The sequence below is a fragment of the Chrysemys picta genome, chromosome 1, assembly GCF_011386835.1.
Source record: "Chrysemys picta bellii isolate R12L10 chromosome 1, ASM1138683v2, whole genome shotgun sequence".
Classification (NCBI taxonomy): Eukaryota; Metazoa; Chordata; order Testudines; family Emydidae; genus Chrysemys; species Chrysemys picta.
Window position 1 is genome coordinate 214,398,719 of NC_088791.1, and position 23,983 is coordinate 214,422,701.

General features: G+C 43.2%; 1 protein-coding gene across 1 annotated transcript in view; it reads right to left on the reverse strand.

The window, feature by feature from the left end:
• Positions 1-18,178, reverse strand: part of PHEX (phosphate regulating endopeptidase X-linked) — a 137,344-nt gene extending 119,166 nt beyond the window's left edge. Inside the window, exons 1-3 of the mRNA XM_005281535.5 lie at positions 17,474-18,178; positions 12,939-13,007; positions 9,172-9,333 (exon numbers count right to left, since the gene is read on the reverse strand). Of these exons, the coding sequence (XP_005281592.2) occupies positions 9,172-9,333; positions 12,939-13,007; positions 17,474-17,597 (355 nt within the window). The 5' untranslated portion in view covers positions 17,598-18,178. The remainder of the gene's footprint in view (positions 1-9,171; positions 9,334-12,938; positions 13,008-17,473) is intronic.
• Positions 18,179-23,983: the final 5,805 nt, after the last annotated feature.

The window sequence follows — 23,983 nt, forward strand, 5'->3', positions numbered from 1 at the left end:
GGGGTTCTATAAATCAACACCAACACCCTAAACTTCACCCAGAATCAACTGGCCGCCAGTACAGTTCACCGAGCACAGGAGGTCATCAGGGGCTTCTTATGAGAAACACAGTTTCATTGATAGGTAGATGCATGTTCACAGTACCTGCAATGTCTGAAAAGTTTCATGTAGAGCCCTTGTAGAGCAAATCACAGTAACCCAAACTTCAGCAAACTATTGGAAGCACTGAGGTAAACTTCTCCACTTCTTCTGGTTGCTTCCCCTTCCTACTAATATCACATCTGTTTCACCATGAATATGTTTTAGTCAGCTAGCTCTTAGCCATGCCCCAAGTGCTACAGACCAGGGGTGGGCAAACTTTTCCACATCTGGGTATGGAAATTGCATGTCAGGCCATGCATGCTCACGAAATAGGGGGTTGGGATGCGGAAGGGGGTAAGGGCTCCAGCTGGGGGTGCAGGCTCTGGGGTGGGACTAAAAAAGGGTGCAGGAGGTGGCTCCAGGTGGGGACAGAGGATTCGGGGTGCAGACTCTGGGAGGGATTTAGGGTGTGGGCTCTGACTATGGGTGCAGGCTCTGGGGTGGGGCTGGGGATGAGGGGTTGGGGGTGCAGGAAGGTGCTCCGGGGGGGGGGGGGAACCAAAGGGTTTGGAGGGCGGGAAGGGGATCAGGGATGGGGCAGGAGGTTGGGGCATGGGGAGAGGCTCAGGGGTGCAGGCTCTGGAGGGCGCTTATCTCAAGCAGCTCCCAGAAGCAGCAGCATGTCTCCCCTCCAGCTCCTACATGGAGGCGCAGCCAGGCGGCTCTGCGCACTGCCCCATCCGCAGGCGCCACCTCTGCAGCTCCCATTGGCCGTGGTTCCTGGCTGCAGAGCCTCCTGGCTGCCCCTATGTGTAGGAGTCAGAGGGGGGACATGCCACTGCTTCTCAGAGCCGTGTGGAGCGAGGCAACCTCCCGACCCTGCTCCCCGGATGGAGTGGGGCAAGCCCTGGACCCCGCTGCCTGGCAGGAGCTCGAGGGCTGGAATAAAATGTCTGGAGGGCCGGATGCAGCCCCCGGGCCATAGTTTGCCCACCTCTGCTATAGACTCTGGGGTAGTCACTTCTCTATGCAGCAGTGGTTGGATGAGGTTAAAGTGTATAGCTGAGTGTCAATTTTATACCAACACCACAGCCCAAATTCTACCCATCCAAATGGTCCCATGTGTCAGTCAAAGGGGAGGGATGATAGAATTGAACCCAGATAGAATGGAAACCAGCATAGTAGATCCCTTAGAGCAGAAGAGCAATTACTCAATGCTACCTTGTGGCATCTGTCAGAAAGAAAGAAATTCATGAGCAAAACTGTCCTAAATCCCCTAAATCTCAGCATTCACAGTATATTTTTACATTCCTAAAGTCATGTAAATGAAAAAGCTGTTCTTTACAGACAATTCTTGCAAATGATCTTGTGAAAGACTGACTACACTGCAAAGTTGTTTTCTTTGTTTTCTGTTTCCTGTTCTTTGAATTACCATATTTAATATCCCCCAAAGAGGCTTCTGTTTCTCTACATTAGCCCTGGTGGGAATGCCTCATTTTATTTAAAAGGATTTTCATCTGAACATAGCAATGTTAAAAAGCTTAGATCAACAAATTAGACTGAAATAGGTACCAGGATCAATATGGGATAAAATCTGCAGAATGGTTTCCACAGTTATAAATTAAATGTGAAGGCCTGAAAGACACCTTCACATACTATTCATATAATTCTAAATAGTCTCCTATGCAATGCTGTGATTTAGGAATGTTTGCACAATTTTGTAATTTATTGCTTCCTGCCTGGCCACATAAACAGCTGCACATTGTTGTTCTGCAGACTTCAGATGGGGGAAAAGAAATAGTATGGTGCTGATCAAATTGCACTACAGGTGATGAGTCCTGATTTACTCACCCCAGGATTCCAATTTTGCATAATTTGCAAAGTATCACCCGCATTTAAATACTAAGATTATACAGTGCTACGAAACTCTAAACAAAGGTCAATGATCAACATGGAAATTCAGTTGGAACTGAAATAGCTTAGCAGGAAATGTCATGGTAAGTGAAACCAATTTACTAACTCAGAGAGAGAGAGAGAGTGCAAACTCCACTTTATTTCACCTTGAAGAGCAGCAGTGTGTAAGATCTTCTCTTTAAACAACATTGGCCCCACCTAAAATGTTTCTTCCATTTTGAAAGATTCTACTGCTATGAGAACTATTCACTATACTTAAAGATTGGGAACACTACTGGAACCGACAATCTCCATCAAACTGATGGAAACTTTTGAGTGCACCTAATATAACTGCAAATCAAATGTGGTCTTAAATTAGACATCATACAGTCCATGCAGTGTAGTTGTAGCTGTGTTGGTCCCAAGATATTAGAAAGACAAGGTGGGTAAGGTAATATCTTTTATTTGACCAACTTCTTTTGGTGAGAGACAAAAACTTCAGAGCTTGAAAGCTTGTCTCTCTCACCAGGGCCGGCTCTAGGATTTTTGCCGCCCAAAGCAAAAACAATTTTGGCCGCCCCCCCCCCCCTTATTTAATTACCCCACCCCCCGGCCCCGCCTCAACTCCGCCCCTTCCCCAAATCCCCATCCCTGCCTCCTCCCCCCAGGCTCTCAAGCCTAGGAGGGAGAGAAGCGGCGCCGCGCCGCGGCCACTCGGAGTCTCCCCCTCCCTCCCAGGTTTGAGAGCCTGGGAGGAAGGGGGAGACTCCGAGTGGCCGCGGCGCAGGTGCCGCTTTTCCCCCTCCCTCCCAGGCACCCAAGCCTGGGAGGGAGTGGGAGCAGCGGCACGCGAAACGGCCGCTCGGGATCTCCCCCTCCCTCCCAGGTTTGAGAGCCTGGGAGGGAGGGGACGAGTAGCGGCGCGCAAATCAGCTGTTTTGCACGCCATGGCAGCAGCAGCGGAGGTGAGCTAGGGCGGCTGGGGCACATTTTTAGGGGCGGCATTCTGGCGCCAGCCATGCCGCCCCTAAAAATGTGCCGCCCCAAGCACCAGCTTGTTTTGCTGGTGCCTAGAGCCGGCCCTGTCTCTCACCAACAGAATTTGGTCAAATAAAAGATATTACCTCATGAACCTTGTCTCTCATGATACAGTCCAGTCAGCAATGGTTAAATACTAGAGGATACACAAAAGGCAAACCAAAACTCCATATAATTCCAAAAATATCAACCAGAAAATTTCATGTTAGATTTGTGCCACCTGAATCCAGGTCAAAACTAAAATTACATAGCCCTATTTTTCAATTCATGACCTATCTGACTTTTGGCTAGTTGGGGGCTGGTTTATGGTATGCTGCCATACAGTGGGTGAGATCTTCGCTCTGTCAAAGTTGATAGAAGTCTTGTAATTGTCTTTAATAGGTTTAGGATTTCACCCATTACATATGATTAAAATATTGGGGATGGGGTTCACATAGGGGTTTTGGTCTGTTTGTTTAAAAAAAATACTTAGTCCTATGAGCATGCAAAAAATATTTAAAGGGGAAAACAACATTATTTATTTTAGTTTGAATTTGTTATAAGTGAGTACTGCAAACATTAAAAGCATCAACTATTTCATATTCCTGTGGACTGTGAACCCAAACCCTACACCAAAATACAAAAAAAAAAAAAAAAAAAGTGTTGGTTTTAGGTTTGCAAACAAAAAACACAGCTTTCTTGTCCCTTCTCTGCATCTAACCAGCGATATGTGGAGAAGAGGGCAAACTGAGTACATGCCAATTGATGTGGACACAGAGGCAAAATGAGGACAGACATATGCATGGATATAAGCAGAAGGCCACAGCTTTTCTTAAACTTTAACACAAGAAAGGGGTGCTATCCGCCCATCATCCATGCTCTCCTATAACCAGACATTTAATTGGTTCCAGTGCCTTCTGGAATGGAGCCAAAAGAGGGTCCACATGGCCCCTGTGCTGGGCTAAGTCCTGAGATCTGGGGAATGCTAACCAATCAGCACCCCTATACCCCAGCTGGCCAATGGGTGCCAGAGACTCCCGGGGGGGGGCTACCTATTATCCCTTGGCAAGTGTCTCCCTCCCTTGCCACTGAGACTGTCCCCTTTCTATACTGATGCCTCAAGTTACCCCGCCCATTGATGCAGGTGGGTGGCATTGACTGCTCATGGGGTATCACCTAATTTCATTGCCACTCTCAGCCATTCCTTTCTTTGTTATGCACCATCAGGGCCACGCATCTTTCACAGATAGGCTGCTTGGATACTCCTGCCACTCCTGAAGTTGACACCTGCCTTGTCCTTTACCTCATTCTGGGCTCTTATTTATCAGCATCCTGAAAGAACTAACTGTGGTTTCATCTCTGGCTTCTCATATGTCACACTCTTGATCCTGTACTCTTCATTGAACCCCACTCCTTTGCCTACTGCTTATTGGCAGTCCAATTCTAGTCCTTATACTACTGTCTACAAAGGTTCGGGAATCTCTCTCTGTTTCCAGTTGTCCATGAATCCAAAACCAAGACACACAGTGTTTTGATTATGTCCTTGAAAAACCAGAATCCAATGACTGTGGCTATCCAAAACCAATACCTAAGCCTCCCTCCGATTATTTCTTTTCTTCTTAAAATGCAGAAGTGTTCAGAGATCAGTAAATAGAGCAGAAAATATTTCATTTTAAGTAAGAACATTCCATAAAAAATTGCCTTCCATCTATATCATATCATCAAAGAATATAAATACTAAAAACATGACTTTCTGCGCCAACTATGAGAGAGGCAAGGTGGATGAGGTAATATCAAGTTGGCCCAATAAAAGATATTACATCACCCACACCTTGTCTCTCTAATATCCTGGGACTGACACAACTACAACAAAACATGCCCAAACTATGTTATCAGAGAAAGATTAATAGTTTTCTTTCATGTGATAAATATTTCATAACCTGGAACTTAAGTAGTAAATAGTCCTTTAAAGATTTTTTTCCTAGTCTACAACTAGATGTTAAACAGGGACGGACAACTACAATACAATGCAAGGTGCCACTGAGAGTAGTTAGAAGACCAAGGCCAAATTTTTCAATGTGAGTGCCTAAAGTTAGGTTTTTCAAGTCCATATTTAGGCCCATAAATAAGGGGCCTGATTTCCAAAGATGCTGAGCACTCATCAGATCCCACTGAAAGGGGCAGAAGCAGCCAAAGCAGGGACTGCTGCACTGGTGGGAGGTTGTAAAATGGAGTTGAGCAGGGGGGCTGGGAACTATACAGCAGAGAACAACACACACAATATAGAGGCACTAGGACCCAGGCAATGCTTCCCCTCCACCCCACTATGTCATCCTGGGGGGAAACTGCAGAGAGAAACCCGTCAGAGTCTCCCGCTGGTTAGAGCAGAAGCAGGGACCCTCTGCACACTTAGAACATTTCCTACACTTTTGACTGGACTTTCTCTACCTCAGTGGTTCTCAACCTGTGGCCTGCTTTTGACCCAATCAGCACAGAGCTATGGCCCATGTGACATCCTTAGGGCCATAGAGGTAGTATCGGATGCGGCCCACAATGGTAAATAGGTTGAGAACCACTGCTCTACCCTGGGCTGATTGGCTGTTTGCTTCAACCCTTTCCCTCCCTGCCAAGTCTCTTCACCTCAGCTTCACTCCACACCTGCCCCTCTTATCCTCTTCTCCCCTGCCCTGTCCCCTTCATTCCCCTTCCCTTTTCTTTCCATGTTGCTGATCCCCACTTCACTAAACCCACCTCCAAAAAATGTTTCAATATGAGGTTTAGCATGGTTTCCTTCACTAGTGTTATCTGCTAGAAGGGCTAGTACCCCCAAAACAAGGGCTGGGTAAATAATTTAATTTTCAGTTTGGCCAGCAAACCAAAACTTCAGAAAAAAAATGGGTTCTGAAACTGTGGAAAGGGAGGAGTTACACCCTTTAGCTTAGTGTTTAGGGCAGTGGTTCTCAAAGCCGGTTCGCCGCTTGTTCAGGGAAAGTCCCTGGCGGGCTGGGCTGGTTTGTTTACCTGCCGCGTCCGCAGCTTCGGCTGATCGCAGCTCCCACTGGCCGCGGTTCGCCGCTCCAGGCCAATGGGGGCTGCAGAAAGGGCAGCCAGCACATCCCTCAGCCCGCGCGGCTTCCCGCAGCCCCCATTGGCCTGGAGCGGCAAACCGCAGCCAGTGGGAGCCGCGATCAGCTGAACCTGCGGAAGCGGCAGGTAAACAAACCGGCCGGACCACCAGGGGCTTTCCCTGAACAAGCGGCAGACCGGCTTTGAGAACCACTGGTTTAGGGCACTTGCCTGGGATGTCCATCTTCCCTCTGCCTGATTCAGAGGAGGGATTTGAATCCACATCTGCTACCCTCCCAGGTTAGTGCCTGCATCACTAGGCTATAGAGTCATTTTCACTCTCTCTCTCTGGCACAGTGAATATTTATGTACAGTAGAACCTCAGAGTTACTAACACCAGAAAGCAACAAAGAGTCCTGTGACACCTTATAGACTATCAAGACGTATTGAAGCATAAACTTTCGTGGGTGAATACCCACTTCGTCAGACGCATGTAATACCAGAGTTACAAAGTGACCAGTCAACCACACACCTCATTTGGAACCGGAAGTACACAATCAGGCAGCAGCAAAGACCAAAAAAATAGGCAAATACAGTACAGTACTGTGTTAAATGTAAACTACTAAAAAAAAAAAAAGGAAAAGTTTAAAAAAGATTTGACAAGGGAAGGAAACTGCTTCTGTGCTTGTATCATCTAAATTAAGATGGTTAAAAGCAGCATTTTTCTTCTGCATAGTGAAGTTTCAAAGCTGTATTAAGTCAATGTTCACTTGTAAACCTTTGAAAGAACCACCATAATGTTTTGTTCAGAGTTACAAACATTTCAGAGTTAGAAACAACCTCCATTCCCCAGGTGTTCATAACTCTGAAGTTCTACTGTAATTATACAAAGTGGAGCTGCTTCAACAGGAAAGACTGAGAGCAGGACAAAATAGCCAATAGCCTAGATTAGGGCACTCCCTTGGCAGGGGCCAGACTTGAAGGCCTTGCTTCAATGAATATGTAAGCATTTATACGAAGTGGATTAGCTTCAACAGGAGAGATTGAGATCAGCCTACCCTAGAATAGCCTATAGCCTGGTGGTTAGAGCACCCACCTGGGTTCAAGTCTCTGTTCCAGAATGGGTAGTCTAACCTGAGTCCACCATGTTCCATACAAGTGTCCTGTCCACTGGACTAAAGGTGACAAGGGGGAACAAACACACACAGTCTCTTTTCTCAATCTAGACCTGGAAAACTTTTGATCAAACTAGCAAAAAGTTTTGGGTTGAGCAATATCGCATTTTTCAGCAAATACACCAAACAATTTTGCCCAGCTCTAGTGAAAGGTGACATATATATTGTAGTTTATAGTAATGGTCCACTGTGGCTGAATAAACCTTGCTACAATGTTAATTAAATCAGGCTTATGTAAGGTTGCAGTCTGTGCATGACATGAAGCTACCTAACGTGTCGTTTTGGCAGCAGTAAGATTAGAAAAGCAAAACTTAAACCAGTTTCCAGCAATAGTTTTACTGGTTCAGAGGCATCCTCAAGAAAGAACTAACACAGCAATCATTAAATCATGTTCTATAGTATTTGTAACTGAGCACAGCTATAAAAACAGTTAATGGTATCTAGAATGAACATGCACTGTATGCTGACCTTACTGAAGAAAGTTAGTTGGAGAAGGCCCGTAAAATGCACCAAAAAATCCCTGAGGACAATAAATCCAGTGAATCTATTTTAATGCAACACAAAAGCGCTGATCACTCTCCAATCTGCTGCGCTCAGAGTAGGTTGTTGTTATTTCAGCAACACGTTTTCACTGTACTATGTTAAGGCACTTAAAGGATAATATTAAATCTTGCACAACAGTCTCCCTTCCGTTACATGACTCATAGTTTTAGTCAAGATTATAAAAATCTGACACTTTTTCCTACCTAACAATCAACATCATCCTTCTTCCTTGTAGAACTTCCTGCTGAGGTGGCATTGCTACGGAGTCCAGCACAAAGTCAGGTCATGTTCAGATAAAAATATCTACCTCCCTACACATATCCACTTCAGGCTATTTTTTTCTCCAGACGCACATTCTCATAAACAGTTTTCTGTTTTTCTGATGACAGTTCAGGTATTTTAATGGGAGCCACACACCTAGATGGCTTATTTACCAACTGGCTAAGGAATTTAAATGAAGCAGAATACTAAGATCTGATCTGCCATTCTACGTCAACAAATTAAGTAAACATGCTCAGAACATTGCAAAACATAGTTCTTCAAACAGTCTGTAGGCACAGCTACGCCACCGCCTCAGGTAAAATGAGCTTTGACTTAAAATATCAGTGGTCAAATAAACACAGAAAGCAGAAAAAAGATCATGAATAACACTGAGTGAAGGTAACTGCACAATATTGCTCTAAAAGAATATGTTGGCGAGGAAAATACAATGCTATGTGACAATCACCATGTAACAGAGAAGTCACATTTGTAGCATGTGGACAGCTCTCTGTTCACTTTCTGTGACAATCAGGCTAGTACATTTCACTGAGTCTTTGTCTATACTGAGGAAATTTAAAAATTGCATGAGTTGTAAACTGTTAAAACCAGTGATATCCCCAGTGTAGAGAAAGCTTGGACAGACAGACTCATTTTTACTACCATTTCATTAAGTGCTTTTCAAAAACGGTGGCAAAAATGGATCCCAGAGATCCCATTAATTTTAGTTCCCTTTCAACTGAACCGGTGAGAAAAGGTTTTGAAAAATTCCCCACTGTAAACATGGCCTAAGAAGTATCTGATCAAATCCTGCTGTCTTTCCCTTCGGTATAATTCTCTGTTGTACACGCAATGGGTTACTGGATTCATGTTTCATTGGGTTGCCAGCAAAAACATTCTTCTCCCTCCCACCCCATATACAGTGTGTTTTTCTCATGTTGTTTTCTGTTAACGTACTCTTATCAAAAGCATCAGCAAAAAATGCAATGAAAAGAGAATGTGATGTTGTTCTGTTGGATGTTATTCAACATAAATCTAAATGAAGGAAGAGCATTGAGTCAATATTCATTCTATATAAAGCCAGCTAACAAGCTGCAGTGAAAAGAGCTCTTATTGCTTTCAGAAAGAACATATTTACCTTTCAACTTGAGGTCCACATTGTTCCTCAGCCAAGGATAAACTCCATAGTTTGACGAGTCTTCAGGAATGGGATTATTAGACATCCAGCCATCACAGGCAAACCGAAAAAAATTCTCACAGGGATCCACAGACTGGTTTATTTTACTTAAGATGGAGGCCGCTATAAAGTATCACATGGATTTATGGATTATTTTTAGCAAAACAGGAAATTATACCAGATTATATTCCCAAAATGATAGTTAACATACATTAGTTATCCAAGCAAGACTTTTCACCCTCATCTGAAGGATAAAGATCATTCCCTGGCTTGCTGTGGTCTTGCTGTTTCCAGAATCTAACTTTGCCCATACATAAACTAAATAACAGCCAAAATATTTGTGCATTCATTGTAATAACTAATTTGGACAAACCTGTCATTGATTGTTATGAGATGATCACTGCAGCCAGATCTACAAAAAACTGAATTTATAGAACCTGAATAGAAATGGAATCTCCATCGTGCAAGGATAGAGTGAAGTCTAGCTAGGCATTTAATATCAGAGCATGTCAAACAGGCTGTAATTAGCACACCCCAAAATTATACATTCTTTACCTGCAGCAGCATAGCACTAAAGGAAAATGTGTAAAATTCTTTATTACCTTTGAAGAGAGGAAAGAAAATACCTCCTGTTTAATCTTTATGACTGAATGCCCACTGATTATTATTAGAGATCAGACTCTTCTGATAAAGACATCAAGTCTAATAATGGCTTTTAGAAAGTTTTTTTGAGCCATATAGCCAAACAATCCCTCTCCTGGTTATCAGTAAAAATCAAATTCCATAATAAATGATTATGGCATAAATATGCATGTGATAGCTAGATTATCTGATTTGGATGGCGTGCATGGAATAGGATACTGAGCAGTTTTCTTGTCCCCACTTCACTAGCAATCAGAATAGATTTGAAATCTAAAAAACATTGCTTCTCTCAGGCACAGAAGAAGCCACTTGCATCTATGGTGGATATAACTCAAAAGATTCAGAGGTTCAGCTCAGTTTGGCTAAACATCCATACATTTTGAAGTTTATCCAAATAATTTTGCTCTGAAGGTTGGACCGGAAGCCTGATAAGATTCACAGGCTTTTTGTGGTAATATTTCCAGTACCTGCTAGTTTTACTTAGGTTGGAATTGCCATTACAATAACTTTGTCAGTGTGGAATTTTTAAATGTTCATTGGATAACTACAAAGAGAGAAAGTTCGGGATTGGTTTGGTTAGAGTTTTGATGAAGGTTGGTTTGGTTCTTATTAAATCAGAACTGTCCCTATTTGCACCCTAAATAACATTACACTGTTTCTTCCTTCAGAGTGTCCAGCAAACACACACAGGTTTGTAAAGAAATCAATAAAGCATACTCTAGGTTAGCCCAAAGATAGTCTTTGTCCTTTATAACACATGCAACCACCTCCTTTAACCTTCCCATACATTCAGCACTCCTCTGCACTCCACTTGTGATGTCTCAAATATTAGAGACAAACTTGAACTAAAACTGAAACTCTGAACTCCCTTGAAAGTGAAGAGCCTAATCCATATCTGTACTGTATAGCTTGGGCCCATCTTTACTACATACACCTCTACCCCGATGTAACGCTGTCCTCGGGAGCCAAAAAATCTTACCACGTTATAGGTGAAACTGTGTTATATTGAACTTGCTTTGATCCGCCGGAGTGCGCAGCCCCGCCCCTCCCCGGAGCGCTGCTTTACTACGTTAGATCCAAATTTATGTTATATCGGGTCGCGTTATATCAGGGTAGAGGTGTATAGTACTTACTGGATGCTTTGCCCTTAGGCAATTATTGTACAGCTTTTGAATAGTTGTAAGACAAGCTGTGACCTAGACCTCAAGAATACACTAAAGGGATTCACTACTCATTGCTTTTTGAAGTAAGATTGTTGAGTCAAGTAGCTCGCCAGTTCTGACTTTGTGCAGTGTGCAAATTGTGCAGAATGACAATTTTTGTTGATCCAGCAAAAAAAAATTTAAGGTCAGTCATACATTAGCACAACTAACAAACATAAACAGGAAAAATGGTTCAGATAAAATATGGGCCCCTATTTTTCCAAAATAAACCCCATATTTTTTAAGGTTCTTAAATATTTAGTCAGTTTATTCCACCCTATTGCTTCCTATTTTTTGTGTGAGTCTCTCTCTCTCTCTCTCATCTTTCAGGGTTCAGCTGCAAGTAAAAGTGCCCAAATACCCCCAAAAAGTTGTTGTTGTGAAGGGCAAAGTAGAAACAGTAACTATAGAAAAACTGATGAAAAAGTTTGTTCTCATGAGATTTCCAAACCAATTTTGTAGTCTCAAAAAGTTCAGCTAAACAATCAAAGTTTCAAATGCAATCCAAACTCCAAACATTATGAGGCATGAAAAAATACCCCCAAAAGATGCCCTATTGTCAACTTTGTTTCTAATTAAATACCTTGACAGTCAGATTTTCAAACATAATAAGCATTGGTCTAACTTTGCTCTCATTAAAGTCAATTGGACAACCCACACTGTTTTCAGTGGGAACAGGATTAAGCCAAAGCTGAACAGTTTAGAAAATTTCACCCTGGCTTTATAAGGCCCTTTGCCTGCAAACATTTACTGCTACCATAGGCCCCATCCTGCAAAAATAACCACATGATTCTCTAAATGGGCACAGCAATCTGCCAGCATACAACAAGCTGCATGCAGCAGGGTAGTTACCCACTCCTGCCCTGGAGGAGGGCTGTGGAAGGGCAAGACGCCTGGGCTGATTGGGAGGAAGCAGGCTCAGCTGGGGCCACGCCCCAATCAGGGACCAGCTGGCCCTATAAAGGCTTGAGCCAGGAGCTCAACCAGCTAGTCTCTCTCTCCCTGCATTCAGAGAGAGAAGGGCCTGGCTGTAAGGAGCTTAACCAGGTAACTGGAGTGGAGCAGGGCTGGGGAAAGGCCAAGGGAGCTCAGGCCTAGGAAAGCCCCAGGCTACAGGCCTGGTAAAGCCTATTAGGTACTGGGTTATAGGGGGCAGCCCATGGGTAGCCAGAGGCAGCAGGTCCAAACCCCTTTGCAGTGTATAAGCCACTCATCACAAGCAGTCTGCCCCAGTGAATGGGGGCTAGATGAGGACTGGCAGTAGCCAGGACTGAGGTGAAGTGGGGATAGTGGATGGGGTGACCCTGAGACTGAGGGGTTACTGTCAAGGGGGCAGCACTCCAGAGAAAGGGGAACTGGGTCCTGGGAAAGGGACATGGGGCCCAGCAGTAAGGTGGATCACTGGCCTGCAGAGGGTGCTCCTGGCTGGAAAATGAGCTAATTCCCAAGGATGACCAACAGGAGGCGCCGCAGGGGTGAGTCAACACCCTTACACTGCGGCATCAGGGCCCTTGTCACCACACTTGGTGAAATTTAAGTATTTGCTAGACCAGGCCCTACAGCATCTATGTGATCATTAGTTACTTTGCTAGCTACTGAAAAGGAAACTTAATTAGTATGAGCATTCCTAAAAGTGACTTTATTCAACACTAGGCCTACAGTAAAAAAGACAGGATACAGTAGAACATGATAGCAATACAAAAGCAAAATAGAACCAGAGTAAATTGCTGCTGCATTGGTTTTTAAATGATCTTAACATGTATTCATTGTTACCAAGCCTTCTTGAGTTAAAAGGCATCATGGAACTATAGAATACTATCAATATTTCACTCAACCAAACTATTGTAATTATGATACAAAACAGGATTGAAGATTGTTGCTTACCAGCTTCAATGCATTCTGAAGTCAAGCAATACTGTTGCTTAGGATGAAGGTTTATAAGTCCTTGGCTAACTGCAAAATGGAAAAACAAATTGGGATAATTTGTACTGCAATGAATTAACTGTTAGCATTTTGAGTCAAACATCATGAACTCTGTAGTTTGAACACCCTGCCATATACATACTACCGAGTGTAACTTTTTACTTGGTATGAATACCTCGTCTCAATAAATTGTACATGCTGGGTGGCCTTAAATTCTATGACTCTATGAAACAGGTGCTGCCATTTTGTTTTTCATAAGTCTAAAACTAGCAGCATGAAAAAGTGGGCACCTCAGACAACATTAATGGCTAACACTAGGGCCTCACTGGTGGAAAGCCAGTGTACCAGAGATGCTGGGTCTTGGACTGACTTCAACACATTGTTTATTTGCCAGTTTGGAAGATCTCTGACCCATTGGTCATTGCAACCTCGTGTAGATTCTCTTGCGTCAGAACACTGCATTTTTTTAAAACCAGACCAGTACGGTAATCAAAAAAATAAACAAAATGGCTTTACAGTGTCCCTAGTAATTTTCAGTAGAACCATAGCTTTTCAGAGGCTTCAGACAGCTACTGTGCTTTAGCTTCTTTACTGGTTTTCAGAAGCTTTCGAAGTCTAATATTTCAAAAGGTTATCCACAAAATATATGTGCAATTCCTCAGAGAACTAAAGTAATAAATCCTTTGAGTGTTGCTGTCTTGTAGATCTGGTCTAACAAAGTGAGGGGAAAAAATTGGAAAAAAATGTTGAAATGTATCAGTTGTCTGTTTCATGTGGTTTGAAAGGGGATAGCTTTTTGTTTCTTCAAAATTTTCTCTAAATATTGTTTGAAAACCTGCAAAAAAATTTTCCTCCTCTCTCCTATTTCCTCAGTGCATTAAAATGAATAACACACACCCAAGATCTTTTTTTGGGGGGGGCAGGTTGTGTGTTTAGGAGGAATTCATTTTTTTTCCTTTTTCCAGTTTACAACATTTCAAAACTTCTCCAACTTTTGAAAAGATACCGAGAAGAAAAAGGGGGAAATCTTATAAAGTGAAAAAAGAAGCCTAGCCCTTATCCATTCTGTTGCACTCAGTGTTAAAAGGGGGGAAGAAGGGAGCTGGGGAAAATCTGATATTTATGAAATCTGAAAACTGTGTTGGTTTTCAAAAAGCAAAACAATTTCAATACAAAAACAAAACATTTTGATTTGTTTAGAAATTTCTTAAAAAAAAAATAAAAATTTGAAAAAAACATTTTTGTTTTTGATTAACCCCTATTTTTTTTGGAGGGAAACTATTTCAGTTGAAAAGTTTTGACAAGCTCAATTGTTTTGCCATCTTATGTTACCAGAACCCATTATTACTGTCGTGGGAAAACACGCATTGATTTTAGTTCACAGACTCAAGCCTGAGGCCAGTTTATTGCAATACATATCGATTCGTTGGCGTTGCAGTCAGAAACTACATCCACAATCACAGCTTGCGGGCTGCTTTTATTCTTACAAACCGCAAATCTAGTACAAATTATATGTCAATAGGAAAATATAAGAGTTGGGGTCTGTTCCCTTTTTTTCAGTACCTTCCTCATTATTTTTCTGAGAATTGGGTGCATAGTGGGTGGGGGGCTTCTCGAGAAGCCTGATGCGGTCAAAACTTGGCACCAGCTAGGGTACATTCTCAGAAGAGGTGCATGGTACCTGCCGGGTGTTATGGTCAGTGTACCTGGGAGGAGTTGACAGGATGCCCAAAGAAGGTATCTAATTGGCTAGTTTTGCATTTAACTGGAATTACAGGAAAAGTTAACATTTAGCTAGAATTAATTTCTTCACACAAGCGGTTATTATATTTCATCAACAAGCTGTTATAGTTCTGCTGCCAATAACACACAAGCTGATATTTTACCACACGAGCTGTTATTTTGCTAGGGCTCTCCACATTTCTTCCCTCTCCCTCCTCTGATCATAGCCCCTGACTGAACTTGGCAGAAGGCTGTGTTGCTTAGTTTAATTCAGGCCTGTGGCCTGCAAAGGCCTGTATTGTGGGCTTTCACCGGCATCTCAAGCAATATAAGGGAGACCTGCCAGGCCTATTCCCTCACATTATATACAATTGTGATTACATTACACCTATTCTGCATCTACTTCTTAAGGTTATTTCCAGACTTCTAAGAAAATAAGTGGTATAAATACCTGAATGTGCGATGACTTTCAATGCCACAGAAATAATCTCACTAACTTTACAGTTTGTGAAGTCTAAAGCTACTAGTGAAGCAGGGGCAAAGGGTATGGAAATCAAATCTTAAATTGCCTTATTCTCTGATCTTGCTGCCAGAGAAGGAATGGGCAGAATAAATAAATAAATAAATGGAGATATCCCATCTCCTAGAACTGAAAGGTCATTGTGTCCAGCCCCCCACCTTCACTAGCAGGACCAATTTTGATTTTGCCCCAGATGAGTGGCCCCCTCAAGGATTGAACTCACAACCCTGGGTTTAGCAGGCCAATGCTCAAACCACTGAGCTATCCCTCCCCCTAATAATTTTTCCTTCCCCTCTGCTCCTATCACCAGAGCAGGAGATAGGCTGGGCCATGAGTTATTAAATGTATATGGGATTAGGGACTCCTGAAGATGTCTAATGACAAACTGAATGGCCAGGTTCTCAAAGTGCCCGGGGCCAAGTTGACTAGGAAGGGTGTGTCCTTGGAGTCCAGGAGTTCTGCTGAAATCAGTGTATTTCCATTATGGCATCTGTTGGCACATTTTATATGGAAGCATAGCCAGAATTCTAAGCTACCCTCCCCCAGCAGGGCCCCCAAGAGAATGGGACAGTGCAGCGGTAACTAGATGGATGGGATGTTCAGGGATGTGCCAAAATTCCTATGTATGTCAGATATTCCTGGAAGAGGACTCTCTCGGAAGTTTATTGGTATACTCTGGTAGCTGTTAAGTGTCTTGCTAGAGGACTTGTGTTTTTATGCAGAAAATACAAACAAGAAACCCCACTTGTCAGAAAGAGACAATTTTTTCAGCTTCTTATTGATTTTCAGAGATGCTGAGCACCCAAAACTCCCAGCAAGGTGAAGGGGTGCTGTGGGTGCTGGTGGTCTTGATCCTGCTCCCAAAGAAGTCAGTGGGAGTTTGGACCACTAGGTGGAGGATGGCCCCCATTATTCTTATATAATTGTCTCCTTAGCATTACATATTTTTGCATTTTCATGTCTAAACATTGGATAAAGAACTTGCATCTTCAGTGAACTTTAGTGACTTAGGTTATATATTATCTACAAGTAATAAATACAAAGAGGAAGAAAATAAGCCCTCTTTTTATAATTATTCCTAGCTGTGTGGTATTCTATTTTGCACTCCAACTATGGACTTGATTCTGCCAGAAGTTACAGATGTATGAAGTTTCACACTCATTGAGTCCAACTGAATTCCCCAAGACTCCTTGTTTTATACGTGCAGTTACTCATGTGTAAGTGTTTGCAGGCTCCGGACCAACATACTGTAGCCTGTTGCTTCAAGTTTTCCACATGAAAGTTTTCAGCTGATGCACAGGAGATTTTAAAAAATGGTTCTAAGTATAGAGTCTAGGGCTAGTTCATCTTTCAAACAAGACTATAAAAGAGGTGAGAGAATGCATTAATATCCTTAGAGGCCAGATTCACAACTGGCGTAAAGCAGCATAGCTCTGTCAAATTAACACAAATTACAGACTTTACTCCACATGAGGATCTGACCCTGTTGAGCTTTTATAGAAACACTGCTTTTCCAGATGGTTTTCATTTAGTAGTAGGCATCTTTGGCACAATCCAATATATTTCACATCATTTTATAGATCTGTTTATGTACTTTAAACAATATTCCTACAAAATTCATTTACAACAAACTCCAGATCCTGGAGAGGAAAATATTCTCCACTCTATTCAACGGTAGCTAATAAATCTGATGCAAATAGTTTCATTCAACCAACAGGCATTGGATTACCATCTTTCCAAGGAAGATTCCGCAATTCATCACAGAAAAACATTAACTGTTAAAAAAAAATGTGCAGAACATTTAGTCTAATCCTAATGGAAACCAAATGAAATGAATAACCAAAGTGATTCCATAAAGCACACACATTATAGCTCAGTTTTCTGCAAACAGAAAATATTAACCCATATTAGTTAAAATCTATCAGTTAATCAGCATTACTGATACACATAATTTTACCAGTCTCTCCCCAAACTATAAAAGACCACAATTCTTAATAGAGTACATTCTACTGAATATTCAAATAAAGTATTCAAAGCTATGTTAGCTGGTGTTGCAGCTCCCAACTATAACAGTTTTATAAATGTCTTTATTGAAATATTTTCATTTCCATTTAAAATAAAACAGCAGAAGGAGAAAGGATGGTGAATATAGCCAAAACTATGCATAGATAAGCCATATAGTACTTGCATTCCAGCAAGAAGTAGAAAACCTTGAGAGAGTTTAAGTTTTGCTAATGTATAACTTTTAACTTACCTAGGAAAAGTGCAATGCCAAGTACTATAATACCACTTATGAGCATGCCAAGAGCTATCCGAATGGCTTTGCTGACAGTCCTCTTTGCGCCTGGCGCTGAATTCCCCATTGCCTCTCCTTCCATTAGAATGGTTTCAGAAAGCACTCTAGAAGAAATCTTGTTTTCTTTTTACTGCTGGTTTGCCAGCATTTCAGCTATTCACAAACCCTATATATAAGCTCTGTCTTTTCTGTCACTTTCTTATTTACAACATAAAGTTCCTGTCATGAACCCTTTCCTAGCCCACACTCTATCTCAAAAAGAAAAAAACCCACACATTAAACACTGGCTGTCTTAAGTTTTCCTCTGACCAGGACTTGGGATGACAAACAGTGACTACTTTATTTACAGCTCTTGCTGTCTGCAAAGTCTGTGAACCAATCGCTTAATAGTTTCCTTTATCAGTTCAGAACATGAATATTTCACAATATTGCTGAACAGAAATTTTAGCTACTCAAACATATAGCAATAAAACCCTTTACTATCAAAACTAAACTTCTAGCAAACGTTTTCTAACACTAAAATTGGTGGAGTGGTTTTTCTTGCACCTATTTAAAGAACCTAATTATCTGCTGAACATAATTCCTTTTTCTTTAATCATCCTGGCTGCATGTCTTCATCAGAAAAGATGTTCTCTCAAGCGTTCAAATCCCTTTATAAAGTTTCCTAGGGGTTTTTGGGATATCCTGTAGTATTTTATTTTGGGAACTTTGTATATGATACTATGTGCCAAAAATCATAGTCATGCTCAGATGCAGTGCAAAGCAGTAATTAAGACAACCTACAGAAGAGTTCTCTCTTTTTTTAAATTTCAGACAAGCCATATTCTAGGTTCTGTGGTGCTACTAGGTATGTTAGTAAAAAACACCATGCTTCTGAATGAAACACTTCTGCTACTGTGAGTGGGATAGCAGAGAATATACCCATTTGGGGCAACTGTGGATGGGGGAAGGTTTAGCTACAGGGATTTCCAGTTCCAAGGTTTAAACTTGGACAAAGTTGCTTTCGATGGTGAGAGTTTTCCAGCTAAATCCCTGATGATGTTTATCATTTCAAGTTGATTTTTTTCCCTCTGGTCTGAGACAACGAGGGGCCAGAATTTCTTGTCCAACTGTAGAATTGATCCCATCCTCCACACTATTGTAATAATTGTTATACAAAATATTCCTTATGAGATATCATTTGAAAACTAGTAACTTACTGATCATTAATATTCTTGCATGATGTATGTATGCAATGGATATATGTTAGAATAATGACTAAAGTGTTTAAACCAGGCATGTCATGTGGAGTTGGTAAACAGGTCTTCCTTAAAAAGGAATGTGTATTTGATTCTCAGACCAGCCCAATCTTCAGGCAAAGACAATGAAGGTCCATTTTAACATATTAGGTAAACAAAGTTATTAAGCTAACAGTTGGGAGAAGAAAAAGCACGGAACTTCCTTCACCACCTGACTCCATGTTGCCTTGCTGACAGCTTGAATGAACTTTTTCTTTGAGGGGTAACCCTTACAAGAATCCATTTCAAAGGAATATAAAGACAGGGAGTTAGAACCTGAAGTGATAAACAATTGAATCAACTGATTCTATACAAAATTATTGTATTAGCAAAGTGTACAGAGGAAGGTCTTTTCTGAAAACTAATGACACACTGGTGATTAATATCATTGTGAAATATATCTATTAACACTATGAGGAAATATGGATACTTAATGATATTATGTTTTCAAATCTGTGGCCAAACAGGGAGAAACAAGTTCCCTCCCAGACAGGAATGAAGGCAACCTGTCTCTAATGAAATCAAGCAAGGTGTGACCAAAAACAATAGAAGCCCCATTTACATAGAAATCAGCAGGGGGATGGGAAGCCCTCAGGAAGAGGAGAACAGCAGGGGGTCCCCCTGCCTCTTGAAGCAAGGTCATGGAACTTTGGAAGATATAAGTAAGCACAGGCGCCAACATTCCCCGGCGCCGGGGGGAGCTCGCGTGCCCCCGACCCCACTCTTTCCTTGCCCCGCCCCGATTACAACTCTTTCCCCAAGGTCCCCGCCCCCTCTCTGCCCCTATTGGACCCCTTCCCCAAACCCGCGCCCCGGCCCCGCCTCTTCCCCGAGCATGCCGCCTTCCCCCTCCACCCCCCTCCCTCTCAGCCATGAGAAACAACTGTTTCGCAGCGCAAGTGCTGGGAGCTGCGGGGGGAAAGCAGGCACGCGGCACGCTTGGGGGAGGAGGCGCACTGGGCGGGGGAGTGGGGAGCTGCTGGTGGGTGCTGAGCACCTACCAATTTTTCCCCGTGGGTGATCCAGCCCCGGAGCACCCACAGAGTTGGCGCCTATGTAAGCAAGGACAGAAGACATCTTTGGCATCCATCTCTAGACAGACATAAGGGACCAGAGCTCCTGCAAGCTGACAAAGATGGGTCGTTCAACCAACGGGGGGTGGGGAGGTGAAGTCTCTGGAAACTGAATGTAGATGAGAAACCTACTTAGGCAAAGATCATTCACCGAGGAAGACAAGGGAAGCCAGCACCTTGTCCTCGAATTTGAGCAGAGAGCCCCAAAAACTGAACTCTTATCTCCCCAGGAGGGCCTGGTGGTGCACCACCCTTGCCTGGAAACTCGAGGATGAATAAACCTTTCTCCTGAATAGGTCCAGGCTCCTTGAGTCTTTATTTTTCAGAGTAGGGGCTGGTTGGCCCTGCCGCTCCCTGTGGTTGACTGACTCAACCACCAGGGAGTTGGGGGCAGGGTGGGTGTACAGGTATTCATGCCCCTTGGCAGGCACAAAGTACTTTCGTTCCACCACCAAGCGAGCCACCACCGGGGGCTGCGTCAGGGGCCACGGGGCCCATTGGTACCACGATGCCGGCCAAGGAGCCCGGTGACACTGCACCTGCTGTGGCCTGACTAGCCTGTCCCATCAACTGACGACTACGAAGGGAGGCCGGGCTGGCGTACGACCTTCCACTGTCCAGGGACCGGGAGAAGCGGTCGTATCGGGAACGGTACCGACCACAAGGGGCAGTCGCTGAGTGGCTAATGGTGTCAGGAACATTCCCTAGACCGTGAACGGTACTGACCAGGCGGCAACTGTGGAGATTCAAGTGGTGGTTTGCCTCTGGACCGGGGAGCCAACAGTGGCGGTGCCCCTGGTACCGGCAGAGACATAATGCCCCGGGCTGCTTGCAGGGCCTCCAGCATGGAGGGCACCCGGACGTCCGGAGAGGTCGGCGCACAGTGAGCCAAGCTACTCCACTCAACCTGAGTCAGAGGCCTGGAGACCAATGGGGATCGAGAACTGCCCAACGTGGGTCTAGTCTCTCCCCCAGTCTTGCTCCAGTGTCTCAGTGGAGAAGACCTCTTCTTAGCTTTTTAGAGCATCCCACAGACAGAGAAAGGTGCTGGCTGGAGGAAGGCACCGAAGGGTTGCCGCGCACCAACGCCTTGGTGCTCAGTGGCAACTCGGAGCAGAGGGACCTTGACCCTATCTACCCTCCGCCCCATCCACACCAACCTGTTGAGCAGAACAGATGCTATAACATTTTTACTTTGCTGTGCTAGAAAATCAAGAGGATTTTTAAAAGATGTTTTCAACAGGAATGTCAATCATTTTCTTTTTTAGATATTTACTCTCTGTTGAATGTGGAGCCATCAGAATGGCTCGGAGCCGAATGTTCCTGTCCTTCTTGATCTGAGGCTTGAAGGATCTGCAAATCTTGCAGCGATCGCTGAGATGGATTTCCCCAGTCAGCATAAACAGTCTGTGTGCAGATCACTCACTGGCATCGGTCGCCTGCAAGTGTCGCACGACTTAGTTTATTGCACCCGGGTTGGGGCATGCCCCGTGCCCCAGACTTGAACACTAAACTAAACTACTTTAACACAGTTACTACTAACTATGAACCAACGAGTTCAAGAGGGAAGCTGCAGCCAAGCTGGAGCAGAGTAATTCCAACACACCTTCACTGGTGGCAAGAAGGAACTGAGGATGGGGGGAGCGCATAGAGGCGCCACTCCAGGGGTCACGAGGAGCGCTCCCCTATGGGTACTGCTAGGGGAAAAACTTCCAGCACCAGTGCACGTGGCAAGCATGCACAGCTATTGTGGAATGCACATGAGCAATCACTCGAAGAAGAATAGAGGCTCAACTTAAATGTATACCCCAAATTAAAAAAACATAGCAAGAGAACCACTGTGGCTAAACAACAAAGTAAAAGAAGCAGTGAGAGACAAAAGGCCATCCTTTAAAAAGTGGAAGTTAAATCCTAATGAGGAAAATAGAAAGGAGCATAAACTCTGGCAAGCAAAGTGTAAAAATATAATTAGGAAAGCCAAAAAAAAAAATTTGAAAAACAGCTAGCCAAAGACTCAAAAAATAATAGCAAAAAAAGTTTTAAGTACATCAGAAGCAGGAAGCCTGCTAAACAACCATTAGGGCAATTGGATAATCAAGGTGCTAAAGGAGCACTCAAAGACGATAAGGCCATTGCAGAAAAACTAAATTAATTCTTTGCATCAGTCTTCACAGCTGAGGATGTGAAGAAGATTCCCAAACCTGAGCCATTCTTTTTAGGTGAAAAATCTGAGGAACTCTCCCAGATTGAGGTGTCATTAAAGGAGGTTTTGGAACAAATTGATAAACTATACAGTAGTAAGTAACCAGGACCAGATGGTATTCACCCAAGAGTTCTGAAAGAACTCAAATGTGAAATTGCAGAACTACTAACTGTAGTTTGTAAACTATCATTTAAATCATTTTCTGTACCAGATGACTGGAGAATAGCTAATGTGATGCCAATTTTTAAAAAGGGCTCCAGAGGTGATCCCAGCAACTACAGGCTGGTAAACCTGACTTCAATACAGGGCAAACTGGTTGAAACTATAGTAAAGAACAAAATTGTCAGACACATAGATGAACATAATTTGTTGGGGAAGAATCAACATGGTTTTTGTAAAGGGAAATCATGTCTCACTAATCTACTAGAATTCTTTGAGGGGATCTACAAGCATGTGGACAAGGGGGATCCAGTGGATATAGTGTACTTAGATTTTCAGAAAGCCCTTGACAAGGTCCTCACCAAAGGCTTTTAAGCATAGTAAGCTTGATAAATGCAAAGTAATGCACATGGGAAAACATAATCCCAACCATACATATAAAATGATGGGATCTAAATTAGCTGTTACCACTCAAGAAAGAGATCTTGGAGTCATTGTGGATAGTTCTCTGAAAACATCCACTCAATGTGCAACGGGAGTCAAAAAAACTAACAGAATGTTGGGAATCATTAAGAAAGGGATAGATAATGAGACAGAAAATATCATATTGCCTTTATATAAATCCATGGTATGCCCACATCTTGAATACTGTGTGCTGATGTGGTCACCTCATCTCAAAAAAGATATATTGGAATTGGAAAAGGTTCAGAAAAGAGCAACAAAAATGATTAGGGGTATGGAACAGCTGCCATATGAGGAGATATTAATAAGACTGGGACTTTTCATCTTGGAAAAGATACGACTAAGTGGGGGGATATGATAGGTCTATAAAATCATGACTGGTGTGGAGAAAGTAAATTAGGAAGTGTTATTTACTCCTCATAATACAAGAACTAGAGGTCACCAAATGAAATTAATAGGCAGCAGGTTTAAAATAAACAAAAGGAAGTATTTTTTCACACAACGCACAGTCAACCTGTGGAACTCCTTGCCAAAGGATATTATGAAGGCCAAGACTATAACAGCGTTCAAAAAAGAACTAGATAAGTTCATGGAGGATAGGTCCATCAATGTCTATTACCCAGGATGGGCAAGGATGCTGTCCCTAGCCTCTGTTTGCCAGAAGCTGGGAATAGGTGACACGGGATGGATCGCTTGATGATTACCTGCTCTGTTCATTCCCTCTGGGGCTCCTGGCATTGGCCACTGTCAGAATTCAGGATACTGAGCTAGATGGACCTTTGGTCTGAATCATGGCTTGGCGGCAGGATGGTATGTTGGAGGATAGGGTGGTTGGCACTTGGGATCCAGGCTGTGAGTTTGGCCAAGTGAAAAGGAGGGACCCAGCTCTGAGAAGCACTCGGACTTGGAGGATGGGTCTAGGAGGGGCGGAGCCAACAGTGCAAGGTGGGCAGAAGAAGTGCGCTGCTCGGAGTGGAGCAGGAGAGATTCATCTGCCAAAGAAGGCAGGACCCAGGTGTCCAGGGGACTGGAGAGCAGCAGGGAAGTCTGAGTGTGAGAGCAGCGGCTCCTCAGTAGGCATCAGCGGTTCCAGGCATCCGGGGAATCACACATGGTAGTCTGGAGGGGCCTGGTGGCATCAATGGTGCTGGTGATGACAATGTTGCAAGACCAGTAACTATGGCTTAAGGCGGCACCAGTGCATAGCATTGGGGTTTCTTGGGAGCCAGAGCAGCCAGGTCAATGCACAACTTCTCACCCAATCTGTCTCGACTCAGGGAGGCAACACTGCATT